Source organism: Lycorma delicatula, chromosome 5, assembly GCF_047948215.1.
Source record: "Lycorma delicatula isolate Av1 chromosome 5, ASM4794821v1, whole genome shotgun sequence".
NCBI classification, from domain to species: domain Eukaryota; kingdom Metazoa; phylum Arthropoda; class Insecta; order Hemiptera; family Fulgoridae; genus Lycorma; species Lycorma delicatula.
Genome location: NC_134459.1, coordinates 126,280,313 through 126,293,458, shown reverse-complemented (window position 1 = coordinate 126,293,458; position 13,146 = coordinate 126,280,313). Strand labels below are relative to the sequence as shown.

Sequence of the window (13,146 nt, the reverse complement as noted above, 5' to 3'; positions counted from 1 at the left end):
ACTTTTCCTACCAATTTGTGATTTTATTTTTTCCTGTAATTACGGTGTACATATTACATTAATGTGTGTTTAAAGTTTTGTAATATGTGTTTATGTGCTTGTTTTATTGTAGTGAACGTTTTAATAAAAATGCCATGTAGTTACATTAACCACCCAGTTTCTGCTACATCTGTGGTGAGGTAATATTAAAGTCTAGAGAGATATAACTCCACAAATAAAAAATCATACGAACTAAAAAATATTTTGGATATAAAGTAGATATAAGAGCAGGACCTGGGCTCCTCATATTTGCTACAATTCATGTGCTGTTAACTGGTTGGTTGAATGGATCTCATCACATGACATTTGTAATTTCAGTGGTTTGGAAAAAACGGGAGAATCACTTCATGGACTATTTTTTTTCTCTAAATATTAGAGATATAGCTAAGACTAGACATACTGTTAAATATCCTGATATTACTTCTGCTATAAGACCAGTGTCTCACAGTCCACTGTTTACAATTCCAGTAATACCAAAAACACAGGAATTAGATGGAGATGAATCTTTTGATGTTGAAGATTCTGCAGATTATCAGATGATGAAAAAAGGAGAGACATAGACTTTTTATAAAATATAAATACTGAACCGCACTTAATTAATCAGTCAGAATTAAATGATCTTGCTCATGATTTAGATTTACCCAAGGATTAGGCAGGAATTCTTGCAACAACATTGAAAAGAAGGAATGTTTTACAACACAATATTAAAATAAGTGTTTTCCGTGACAGACAGTGTGAATTTGAACATCTTCTAGTATGATGACTTAGTTTACTGTAATGATCTGCAATATTTACTCAGAAGCTTTGAGACATATACGCTATCCTGATGAATGGCATCTTTTTATTAACTCCTTAAAGCATAGTTTAAACTTAAGCATAGTTTCCTTCTTCATGTAGGAAATAATATCCATCAATCTCTTTAGCTCGTGCAGCTCATATGCAGGAGCCATACGAAAATATGAAAGTTGTGTTGGATAAGATTCAGTATGAGAAACATTTGTGGAGACCTGAGATTGATAGCCCTGTAACCTGGGTATACTAAATTTTAACTCTGGTATACTAGATTTTGTTACTTCTTGCGTGAGTGGAACAGATAGGAAGAATCATCAAATCATTAAAAAAGGGTGGCCAAAAGGGGACACAGACTGTAGAAAGGACATCATTGCAAGTCCAGCATTACTAAAACCTGAAAAAGTTTACCTACCATACACATTAAGGTATGTTTAATGAAAGATTTTTTAAAACAATGGATTACAATGGGATTGGATTTCACTTTTTAAAAACCGGTTCCCTAATATAAGTGATGCTAAGATAAAGGAAGGAATATCTGCTGGACCATAAATAAGAAAACTAATGAATAATACTGAATGACTGAGAAAAAATTTTTTAAGAAGTTTGTAAACAACTTCCTTGAAAATCAAAAGGCAGATAACTCTAAAGTACTTATAATTGAATATCTTAAAAATTATAAAGCACTTGGATGTAATATGTCACTAAAGATCCACTTCTTAGATTCTCAACTGCATTTTTTCCAAACAACCTGGGAGCTGTAAGTGACAAACATGAAAAACAATTTCATCAGGAAATATCCACCATGGAATCATGCTACCAGGGAAAATGTAAACAAAGATTGCTGTCTGACTAATCCTGGAATCTCAAACTGAAAACAACAACAACTGAACAACCACAACAACTGAAAACCTACAACAAACTACACCAGAAAATCCAAAAGAAGCAGATTTTAAACAAATAAAAATTGCAAATATAGTACTGTTATAATACTGTCGCAATGAATTTTCTTACAACAAAATATGGTAATTACAAAAAAAATATATTCCTAAAAAAAATAAATCACTCACATATTTGGAATCATTGTCAAAAATACTACAATATGCAGCTGTGACCATTCTTGTAAAAAACAAATAAGATTTTGTTGTCCAGTGTAATTTATACATTATAAAAATATATAAATACTAGTAAATCCTGGCATTTAAGTGGAATCTCATTTTATAGAATGTCTCAATAGATTAAAGAAACAAATTCACGGTATAAGTAGCTATCAAGATTTAATTTATTATTTTTACAATTGGATTGGTCATTACTTTTAATACAGCATATAGAATACATTCCTTAGAATATTTAAATCATAATCTGACTTTTAAAATCAAACTTGTTAAAAAACCCGAAAATGGTTTTTAAATTTTTCTGAAGAGTATTTGCAAGCCCAAATCTACTGAATATCTCATTTATTGCAGTCAGGGTTGGAAAAATTTATAATCATTGTTCAAAAATTTGTTAACCTTTCTTCATCCCGTATCAAGGTCAAATTTCAAAAATCCTGAATTTGGTTTATTGTCATGAAGACAATTGTGACCATATTTATATAGGAAAAACCACTATATCTTTTAAACCTAGATTCTATGAATACTTTAGATATTATAAAAATGGAAAACTGGGCTTCTCTAATTTTCTGATCATCTTATTAATAATACACATTCAATATCTGATATTCACACAAATTTAGAAATACTGTAAATTAAAAAATACAATATTAATACAAATCATAGGAGTTTAGACATTTTAGAAAATTATATATATAAAACTAAATTTAATTTTATTAATCTTCAAACAGAGTATGAGGATGACACAATTATTAAAGTGCTGCTGTAGATAGCAGCACTTCTTCAGACAATGCTAATTTATAATATTTCAACTCTGTAGTTTTGTAACAATGGTTAGCTAGACCAAATACATTTTTATTTTATTTAAACTACTTATTTATTTTTATTTTTAATTTAGTTTTAATAATTGACATCATATTTCTATATATGGAATTGTTAATGTTTAATTTTAATGTAAAAAAAAATTATTTTAAAATTTTAAAAATAATATAAGAATAATTTTTTATTTTAATATGTAATTTGATCTGAATAATTTGTAAAAGTAATTTAATGCAACTGATGATGTGAGAAATTTGTGAAAGTGCTTTTGTATGCATAATGGAATAAGGTAAGTGTCATCCTACTTTATTTATTATTCTGTACATATGTTGATCAAATAAATATAATTTGTATATTAGTACAGAATATCATTCTTAAAAGAATTGACTTTAGAAAAAAAAAATATATATATATATAATATAAAAATACAAAAAGAATGATTTTATAATAACATCGTCATAAACATGTTAAATTTAATGCTAATTTTATTTTACTTGTCAAATAACCTAAATAAGTTTATTAAATACCTCATCAAAAACAATATTTGTTCCATTTTGACACTGAATAGAGGAATATGAATTACCAAACTGAGTAGACATTATACGTTGTGATGTAACAACAGGTGAAAATAATTGTATCAACAAATTTGTATTCAGCGCCCCATCACTAGGTGAATCCTGAAAAAAAAAAGTCATATATTAAATAACAAAATTATTCAGTTTTGTATAAATCAGGATCCTTAATAACACGAAAATTTATGGTTGGTAATAAATTTTTAATTCCCTTACTGAGAAGATATTATAATTTATTCATTGTAAAAAAACTTTATTAAAAGTTTTTAAATGAATATTTAAAATAACATCCATTTCATCAATATAAAAAATTACACTTAAATATAACTGAGATTTTGAGAAGTGTTATGAAGCTCCTTAAAACGAAAGAATTTATCTTCTGTAGAATTATTTAATCTTTTGATACAGTTTTCTAGTTGATATTATATACAGATAGCCAGTTAGTTACTCATTTTATTTTCACTAATCTTAAACAAATAAAAATCAATACATTCATTGACTCCAAATCATATTTACTGTAAATCTAACACTCATTACAGCTAAAAAGTTTTTACTTTGCATTCAATTTTTTTTTTTTTTTTTTGCTTGATGACTTCACCACAAAAAATATACTTTCAAAACAATACCAAATAAGAGATTATTTAATGAATCACAGCTTCTAAAAAATGGATGAAAACTAAACACAATAGTACTGCAAAATAGTATGCAGGGATCTATTTCACAGGGTTCATGTGATGCAAATCCTAAGATTTGTAACCGTTTTGTTATTTTGGACAAACTACTAAAATTCTAACTTTCTATTGTTTAAATTTGGCATAAAAACTGTAAATAAATTCATTTAAAATTTGTTGAAAAAAATTATAATTAGAAGTCTGTTGACATACATTTTGCTTTTTTAATTTATCTTCTCTTGAGATACAATGCTTAAAAAAAGGTGTAGATAGTTAATATCTTTAACATCAATGCCTCAATTTTCATTCATAAATACAAGTGATGGTCATATTAAAAAAAAATTTGAGAATTTAAGAAGTTTTTATTGACATTAAGAAAAACAAGGTTTTATTTTATATGGCCAACATATTACAATCTGGAAAGACTTAAAAATTATTTTAATAAATTAATATAAATCATATAACTGTAGTGATAACTGTATATCATCAAAATGAAATACTATGAGTAACTATAAGGAGAGTCATCGTATTACCCGTTGAGGGGAAGTTTTGTAGCAATCTATCTCACCCATTTCGGGGCACTGCTGACAGGACTAACATCTACCTAGCTTAATATTAAAAATTTACATATTTCTTGAACATACTTCAAAGCTTCTGTGTAATTTCATCAACAAGAAATAAATAATTACAATACGTTACAGGGAAAAACATTCACTACTAATTCCTGAATATTTTTATGTAAATATATTATCTGTCAAGGTTAGTAGGCAAGAAGTGACAATAATATTCAGTCCCAATTAACAAATCATTATTTGTCTTAGTTATCTATGGAACCAGTTTAAAAATCACGGTTTTTAGCAAAAAAAATTTTCTCCTCAATTCAAATATTTTAAAATTTAAGAATCTGAAATGCCATTAAATTCTTCATATATTTAGTTAGGTTGTAATAGGAATATTGTTTACTCTTGTCCAGGACCACAAGCCAGAAGATTGGATAATGAAACTTGTTACCGTTACGTGCAATTATTTACCTCATAACAACAAACAACAAACATGATTTTGATATATGTCATGTCCTCAGGTAGAACTCTACTTCAAAACTATTGTTTTCTGTTTGGTAATAATGAATCTTAGGACAAAATAAAACTAAAATTTTAACATTTAAAGAGGTAAAGTTCCTTCCTTTCTATATACTAAAGTTTCAGAGTTTTATATTTTTGAATGTAGAAAAAAGTAATTTTATTATTAACAATGCTAATGCCTCAGTAGTTAACAGTGTGCTAAGAAGTTGTAAAAAATTTAATTAATGCTTATAGTTATACAATATAGTTAGCTATGTTTAAATTAATGTTACATTATAAAGTAATGTACCAACAAACTACACTGTAAACAGTCAAAAGTCATTTTCAAATTATTCATATTCCTTATATTTGTAATTAATTTTAAGAATGAATAAAGAATGGAAAAAATATTACAATTAGAAAATAATACACTAACGTTTCCTCTGGGAGAAATTAATCCTTGTAATAAACCAAGTTTCTGCATGTGATTGTCAAATTTGCGATTATACTTAGCAAAGAGAACGTCATTTAAATTATCGAATATTAAAATACAGTGCATTTTGACAGGATATTTCGTCAATGGTATCTTTCAAATCAGGTAGTTAGTATTAACAAACATACACACAGCGAGCAACATAACCAATTTCTACTTGTCAAAAATTTACCAATTCATAACCTGTCAAAAAGTCTGAAAATTGACAACGTAACGTACACTAAGTGATAAGAATCTAATATGATTATAAAAGTACATGATTCCTAAATATTACATGCTCAATATATAAGTATTTTTTTAACGGTAACGTTAAACAAATTAAATACTTAAACAATTCAAATGGTTATGTAATCAGTCATCTCCGGGAAGAAATTGCCTCCTTAAAGTGTTATTTACGTAACCATTTCAAATTAATCAAAATTGGAAAATTTTATTTTAGACAGTAGGATAATTTTGTTAACTGAAGATCAAATGTTACAATTCTTGTAAAATTTGGTACCGTAAATATCATATTCCACTATTTTCTTTGTTATGTAAAAAAAAAATGTACTCACTATTGGATTAAAAAAAAAATAGTTTTTGAGCCTTTTATTAATGTAAAACGAGACGTATTGAAGTATCAGTATATCTGCAATTTGCAGGAATGGTTTAAAACGTCAGAAATGGTAAAATTAATTAAGCTGGTATCCCTGCTAAATGTTTTTGTTACCGAGTTATTCATAACCTGTTTTTGTAGGTTATCACGCGTTTTGGATTGTCAAATTTGGTGTTAAATTGTAACTTAGTATTACTGTTTAATTTTTATTATTTTAGTTTGACAATGATCGGTTTCTAAAGTTAGTTGGTGGTATTTTGTGCAATATAATGACACAAATTAACACATTTAGTAAAACACTCAGGTAGATAAGATAGAATCTGTAAATAAGTTTAATTCTTGATAAAATTGATAGTTTTGTAAAACCGAACATTTTTTTATAATATGTTATTTGTTTTGCTCTAAAAATACTAATAAACGATACTCTTGAGAATGTTTGGTTCAGTAAAGTAAGTCAGTTTATTATAGGTTAAGTTGGAGAATTTTGTCAACAGTGATTTACTGGTAATAATTAGTACTAATGGTAATAAGTTGATTATGTATTCCTTTTATCTGCTGCGGACAAGAATAAATGATAGCCTTTTCTTTTTTTCTATCAAATCTTTCTGCCGAGAAAATCTTAGTAATTATTTATTACTATTAAATCGTTGTAGTTATTTCAAGACTGCTATATATATATATATATATATATATATATATATATATATATATATATATATATATATATATATATGTGTGTGTGTGTGTGTGCTTTGTTACAATTGTTTTAAGAGTCTGCATTTGTTCATTGGAAAATAAGATTAAATTTAAAACAAAATCGTAAATAATTAACTGTTAACATATTTTGATTTAAAGTAAAAAAGATTCAAAACTAAGTTTTTTCTGGCATCATGTTACTAAATAAAAGATGGGTGGGAGAAACTGAAGAGGAATGTAGAGTTCAATCATAAATTATGAGTAGAAACTTACAGCCTTCTCATTTTTCTACTGTCATCGTTAAATTAGGCTATTTTGCCAAATAACTTTTAAAGGCAATAAGTTTTTTTTGGTGACTGCTATTTTATACATTATATTTATAGGTCATTTAATGTTTTGTTTACTCCAATGAAAATATCAAGAAACAATAATATGTCAGATTAATCTTCCTTGAACCTGTATACTGGGTATAGGTTGATATTCAGGTGTAATAAATTGCACAGATATCTGTTCCTTGGATTTAAAACTAATAAAAATAAAATTGTATATATAATACTGAGTTTTTATGATGTAAATAAGGATTCACATTTAGCAGTAGAATTAGGATTTAAATTAGTTATTGATCTTGCTTGGTTGTAAAACTTGTTCATCTTTTCCATCTATCTCTTTGTATGAATAAGATAACTCTAAGGTTTATCTGTCTAAACCTAGAGTTTAGACCATTGATTCCCAAAGTGGTCTAGGTGGACCCCCAGGAGTCCACGGGAGACTTGATGGGGGTCTACGTTGGCGTGACAAAAAAATGGGGGTTCACAATTCGCAGGGGTCCACGAAAATTCATCTGGTTTCGATAGTGAAGAACTAAAATGTTGGCTTGACTTTGCGTATCAATCTAGGCAGATAATGTTTTGAGAAGCTCAGCGACTGTTACTAGTAAAAACTTGCATATTCCATATTCAGTACAACAAACGTGTCGAGACTTGCAAGCGCCAAACGCTTGTTTGATAGCGTTTCCCTCATCAAATCTTGTCGAAAATAGTTTTAGTGTCGTTACAAACCTTTTATAAAAAAAAAGGAGCAGATTCAATATCACAGAACGGGGAGATTTGCGCTTATTCCTAACAAAACTGAAGCCAAATATTGATAATTTGCTGTCAATCAATCCATCAAGTACATCCCTCCCATTAAAATTGTAACTATTTTGTGATTCTCATTGTAGAAGTTACATTACGTTATTAATGTTTAATTTTATTTATATTATGATAATTTTATTATATTACATTGCAATATGATAACAATAATAATTAATAGTGTAATGATTACATATTTGAATAAATGCAACACAAAAAATATATTATTTTACTTTTGCTTTTTACCACTCTGAATGGGAAGTTTTCTAAATAAAATAAGTGAGAATTGATTGCTTTCTTGTGTTGTGAGTAGATGTCAAAAATGTAAAGTTGGATGGAGGCATTTTTTTTGATTGGCCAACTTTACTTTTTTGACATCCATTCACAGCACAATCAATAAAAAATTAACCAATCAATTCTCACATTTTTTTCGGAAGCTGTTAGTTCGTGGAACTCAGCCGTAACGCAAATTTTCATAGTTAGATCTAATCTTCACATTTTCCGTCGACTAGAAATATGGTAGAAATGTAGCTGCAGGGGATCCACCGGAACCAGCAAAATTTTGAAAGTGGTCTATGAGAAAAATAAGTTTGGGAACCTCTATAACTTCTGTGTGTGATTATTTATTAACATTCATCCCTCTGGTACTTCGTTAGTATCATATATCACTAGCACCATATTCATGTACTCAAGCTCAATCTATATTACTGATTACTTTGACATTTTGACACAACGTTGCATTCGAATACTCACATGTTTTTATATACCTAAGATGTCACACAGGTGACAGGTAAAAACATGCTGTTTTTGAAAAACAACGCTATTTGTTGTACATAAAAGCAACACACAATTCCATTTCAGTTTTTCCTATAGGTGTATCCGCTATAGACTATAAAATTACTGGGCCGATATATGTGCAGGCAAAAAGGAAGAAGGGAAAAATGGGGAAGGGAATATGATAAAGATGAAAATGAGAAAAAGTAAAAATGGGGAAAGGGGAAAGGTTAAATTTTTTGAAGTTCCATAATGTTCATTTTGTTAATGTTTTATCAAACTTTCAGTTTTGTTCATTTAATATCTATATATATATACTCAAATCTAGCAATAGTGGAAGCATTGCTGAGTCTGCTATTTTATAAATAATCACTGCTTGAGTACTGTCCATTAGAAGAGCAGGTTACTGTCTTTTTTTTTTTTTGTATGTAGACTTTGAGGGGAATTTCTTTTTCCCTCAAAGGGGAAAAGGAAATTCATAAGGAAATGTTTCCTGTTTGAATGACATGTAAAACATAACTGGGTTATTAATGCTTGTTAAGCATCTTTAAAAGTTGTTGCTCTAATGAGATTATAGCAGATGGAGATGATTTGATCTGATAGACAAGTATTGACAGAATAGAATGATCAAACAGTTTGATTTTCAAAAAAATAGACAGATGTTTGAGTTTCTAAAAATATTATACCCACAGTGGATGGTCAGGCTACTAAGTGAGAAACACAAAATGAATTGAAAGCAGCTATAGTTTCAACATATCTCTCTATATGACATTTTAGAAGATGACTGTCTTAACAGGATTTTTACTGGGAATGAAACATGTCTATCATTACTAATCAAATAAGAGGTTAATGTGTGCTATTGAACATTCTTTATCTTGGGCCAGAAATTCAAGCTTTTACTTTTAAATGATGAGGCTATGCTTAATAATTTGGGATTCTTAAGTAGTCTGCTGCAAATTTCCAGAATTGAGGTGAAAGTATGGATGCTGGGTCATACCGTAAAATTCTGTTGATGCTTAGGTTTGTATTCAAAATCATCCTGTTCTATTGACTAGAAGGGTATTTATTAATCTGTTAATGTTGTATGATCAGGACATGGATATCCAGCCATGAAAATATTTCCTAATCCTAGTATAATTTGAGAAAAATAAGCATGAAACCACGTTTTTATAATGTATTCTGAGTAAAAAGATTTGTATAGGTATCTATTAACGATTATGTCTCGTTTATCTTTTTTCTTTTCACATTTGGTATTTCATAAATTACATTGGTTACTACATTATCATACACGTGTAATTAATTCATTGAGCAAGATTTCAAAATGTAGTTAAAACTTTAAAAAAAATTAAAATAATTTTACTTTTCAGAAAGTGAATTTATTGAATTTACCATATTAACATTTTTTTTTTTTTTTGCTGACTTCTAGGCCAGCACGTTTTCCTGCTGTTTTACAGTGTGTATTGTCAAGAAATTATGCAACAGAAAGTGAAGGAGAAATAGCAATTCCTAAGAGAATTCAGAGATCACCTACAGATATTTTGAGGGTAGATAATGTTAAATTTATCTTTGAAGATTTTATAAGTTATATATTTTTTATGATATATCATGTAATTATAAAAATAAGGTAATGTGTATGTTAATTTTGTCTATTTTATAACAGTATTATTTTTTAATTAAATGCTCTTTGATAAAATGTTTTTTATCTTAGTTTTATTTAGAATATTTCTAAATTAGTTATACAATGTAATTTTTAATAATGAAAAAAGTAAATATTCTTTGTAAGTAAAATACAAAAATGTTTGATACAACACTGAATAAAGTATATCTTCAAGTTTCATTTACAAATGTTCAATATACTTTTTATAACACTGCTGCTATCCCATATGTAATCAGTTTCTGCCAAATACTGTGAAGCATGACTTGATCTATGATGGCAACTGTTATCCAGTGTTGCAGCATGACAGCATTTCCTGGAAGTGGAGGAATAAACAAAACACTCTGTCTTTAATATAACCCAATACAGAGAAGTACATTAGAGTTAAATCAGATGATCATGATGGCCAGGAAATTGTTCCGCCTCATCCTATCCAAGTCGGCACTTTTCTATTGAGGTAGCGACAACTGCATGATGATAATGTGGTGGCATGCCATCTTGCTGAAAAATGAATTCTATGCCCTTATTGTGTTGTAATTGTTGCATTAGATAATGTTCAAGCAAGTTCAGGTATGGTATGCCAGTTCAGCTTTGTCACAGAACACAATTTTATTAAGATAATTATCTTTAGTCTCAATTTTGTTTAACATGTTTACACAAAACTCAGTTCATTTTTCTTTATCACTTTTACTCAAAGTTTGTATCAGTTGTAATTTGTAGGGTTTAAATGACAGTTGATTATGCACTACCATCCGTGCTGTAACCTTAGTAGTATTCAATTCTAAATTGGTGCATGTCGTTGATTTACCTGGACTACGAATGAATGTCTGCTACACTTGTTCGATTGCCGCTTCTGAAACTGAAACTGAAGAGAGAACTTTGTGAACTGATGATGTTAGGTGGGAATGAAACTTGAAGATATACTGATTATATTTAGTCATGTATTAAACAATTCTGTATGTTATTTACTCTTTTCATTATTAAAGGTTACTTTTGTATAATTAATTTAGAAATATTCTGTTATTAGTTAATAAAAAAAGAAACTGTTAAACTGTGTTTTACAGCTATTCAAGCTCTCATTACAAAACCGATCTTTTCTCCTTCTTTGTAACTTTTGCTAAAATTCATCTTGAATGAATAGATCACAAAAAAGTCGAGTCAAGAGCTTCTGTTCAAAAATGTTCAAAAAATTTTCATTCTTTTGACTAAAGGTATAAAGGGATTTTTGGGAATTAGTTTTTTCTTGTTTTATACAGAAAAAAGTACTTCTGAAAAGACAACTTTACTTTTTTTTTATAAAAATAATTTTTTTCTAAAATTTACTTCTGAGGGGCTGTAAAAAACAACAAAAGAAATATTTTATCATATACTGAAGTTTTCAATGTATTTATTTACTTCTTCAAATAGTTACCAACCTTGTTATATGACATTTGTTTTACCGTAACCCCAACTTGGAACTGTTTGCCAAACAACTATATCGTTAGTTATCCAGAAAATTGTTATTAACCCCTATCTTTGAACTAATTTGCTGAGTAACCAGAAAACTATCAAAACTATCATCTTGTTGATGAAGCAATAATCACCCCAACTTTATTAAAGCTATAAAGGAATGATTGAGAATCATCACTTTGACTAATCAAGCAAAGTTTTTGTGTGATCTCGGAACATCTTAGATAATTTATTATTTATTGACCTTTAAAGCTTTCTCACCAATTCACAAATAGATAGCCCCTAAACACTGTAGTTAACATTTTTCAGTTAAATAATGTTTTCTTTTAATTTCTTTGTTTTGCTAGGTGAATGATTGTTCATTTACTGTATGAACAATTCCTTGGCCTATATTCAGAACTTGTCATCTCTCTACCCACAATTCTGTTGAAATATTCATTGTTTATTTTATTGCAGCACTGAAGGAATATTAAGGTCTGTGGTTGTTTTACATTTCTGCACTTCAGTTGGTTGTTTTTTTCCACTTAGAGAATTTATACAATCAGCCTATTCATTAAAGAGTTGCTCTCAAAATAATTTATTTTTGATTTAATTTTCACAAAAAATGTGAAAATTTATGTGAAAGAGCAGACATTGTAAAACTACTTGATTTGTTTATCTTTCTGAAAATGTTCATCAGTTACAATTTAGTGTTTCACTTTTCCTCACTTCATTTGATTTTATATTCCCTTTAAATTTCCTACACCAATTTCTCTCTGTGCGTCACCTTTGTTCTGAATTAGAATAACTTTGCCTCTTAGAATTATGAAGTTATTTGAAAAAAGATATTCTGTGCAATGTGTAAACAAAAATTCAGTTTTGTATTACATATATGTATATGTAACCTGCTGGGTTAGTCTAGTGGTTAAACTCATCATCGCAAAATCAGCTGATTTTCAGAGTCGAGAGTTCTAAGATTTGAGTCCTCATGAAAGCAGTTGCTTTTATATGCATTTGAATGTTAGACTAGATATTGGTGTACTTTGGTGGTTGGATTTCAATTAAACACATGTCTCAGGAATGGTCAACCTGAGTGTTATAGATTACACGTTTACTAATACATTTACACTTACACTGCAGTTATTTCAGGCCTGGCAAGCCAGTAGTGGTAATCAAATTTGCTTATACACACACACACACCCAGACCCAGCAACAGCTGGAAAATGCTTGGAGAAAACAACATGTGTAAACTGAGGTTTTTGAAGTGACAGACTACTGTTTTTGTGGGTATAAAAATACCTGTTTTAATCATC

At 28.6% G+C, this 13,146-nt stretch overlaps 2 protein-coding genes across 10 annotated transcripts in view; one reads left to right on the top strand and one right to left on the bottom strand.

Moving 5' to 3' along the window:
• Positions 1 to 6,238, bottom strand: part of HPS1 (Hermansky-Pudlak syndrome 1 protein) — a 38,161-nt gene extending 31,923 nt beyond the window's left edge. For 2 of the 9 annotated variants that reach the window (XM_075367000.1, XM_075367009.1), the window contains exons 1-2: positions 5,500 to 5,936; positions 3,287 to 3,436 (exon numbers count right to left, since the gene is read on the bottom strand). In XM_075367000.1, the coding sequence (XP_075223115.1) occupies positions 3,287 to 3,436; positions 5,500 to 5,622 (273 nt within the window). In that variant the 5' untranslated portion in view covers positions 5,623 to 5,936. Of the gene's footprint in view, positions 1 to 3,286; positions 3,437 to 5,477; positions 5,937 to 6,110 lie in introns of those variants that run through there. The other 7 variants (XM_075367008.1, XM_075367002.1, XM_075367001.1 and 4 more) reach the window with 7 other exon arrangements.
• A 30-nt stretch (positions 6,239 to 6,268) lies between these two features.
• Positions 6,269 to 13,146, top strand: part of LOC142325349 (small ribosomal subunit protein mS39) — a 46,013-nt gene continuing 39,135 nt past the window's right edge. The window contains exons 1-2 of the mRNA XM_075366999.1: positions 6,269 to 6,455; positions 10,178 to 10,295. Coding sequence (XP_075223114.1) covers positions 6,421 to 6,455; positions 10,178 to 10,295 — 153 coding nt within the window. The 5' untranslated portion in view covers positions 6,269 to 6,420. The remainder of the gene's footprint in view (positions 6,456 to 10,177; positions 10,296 to 13,146) is intronic.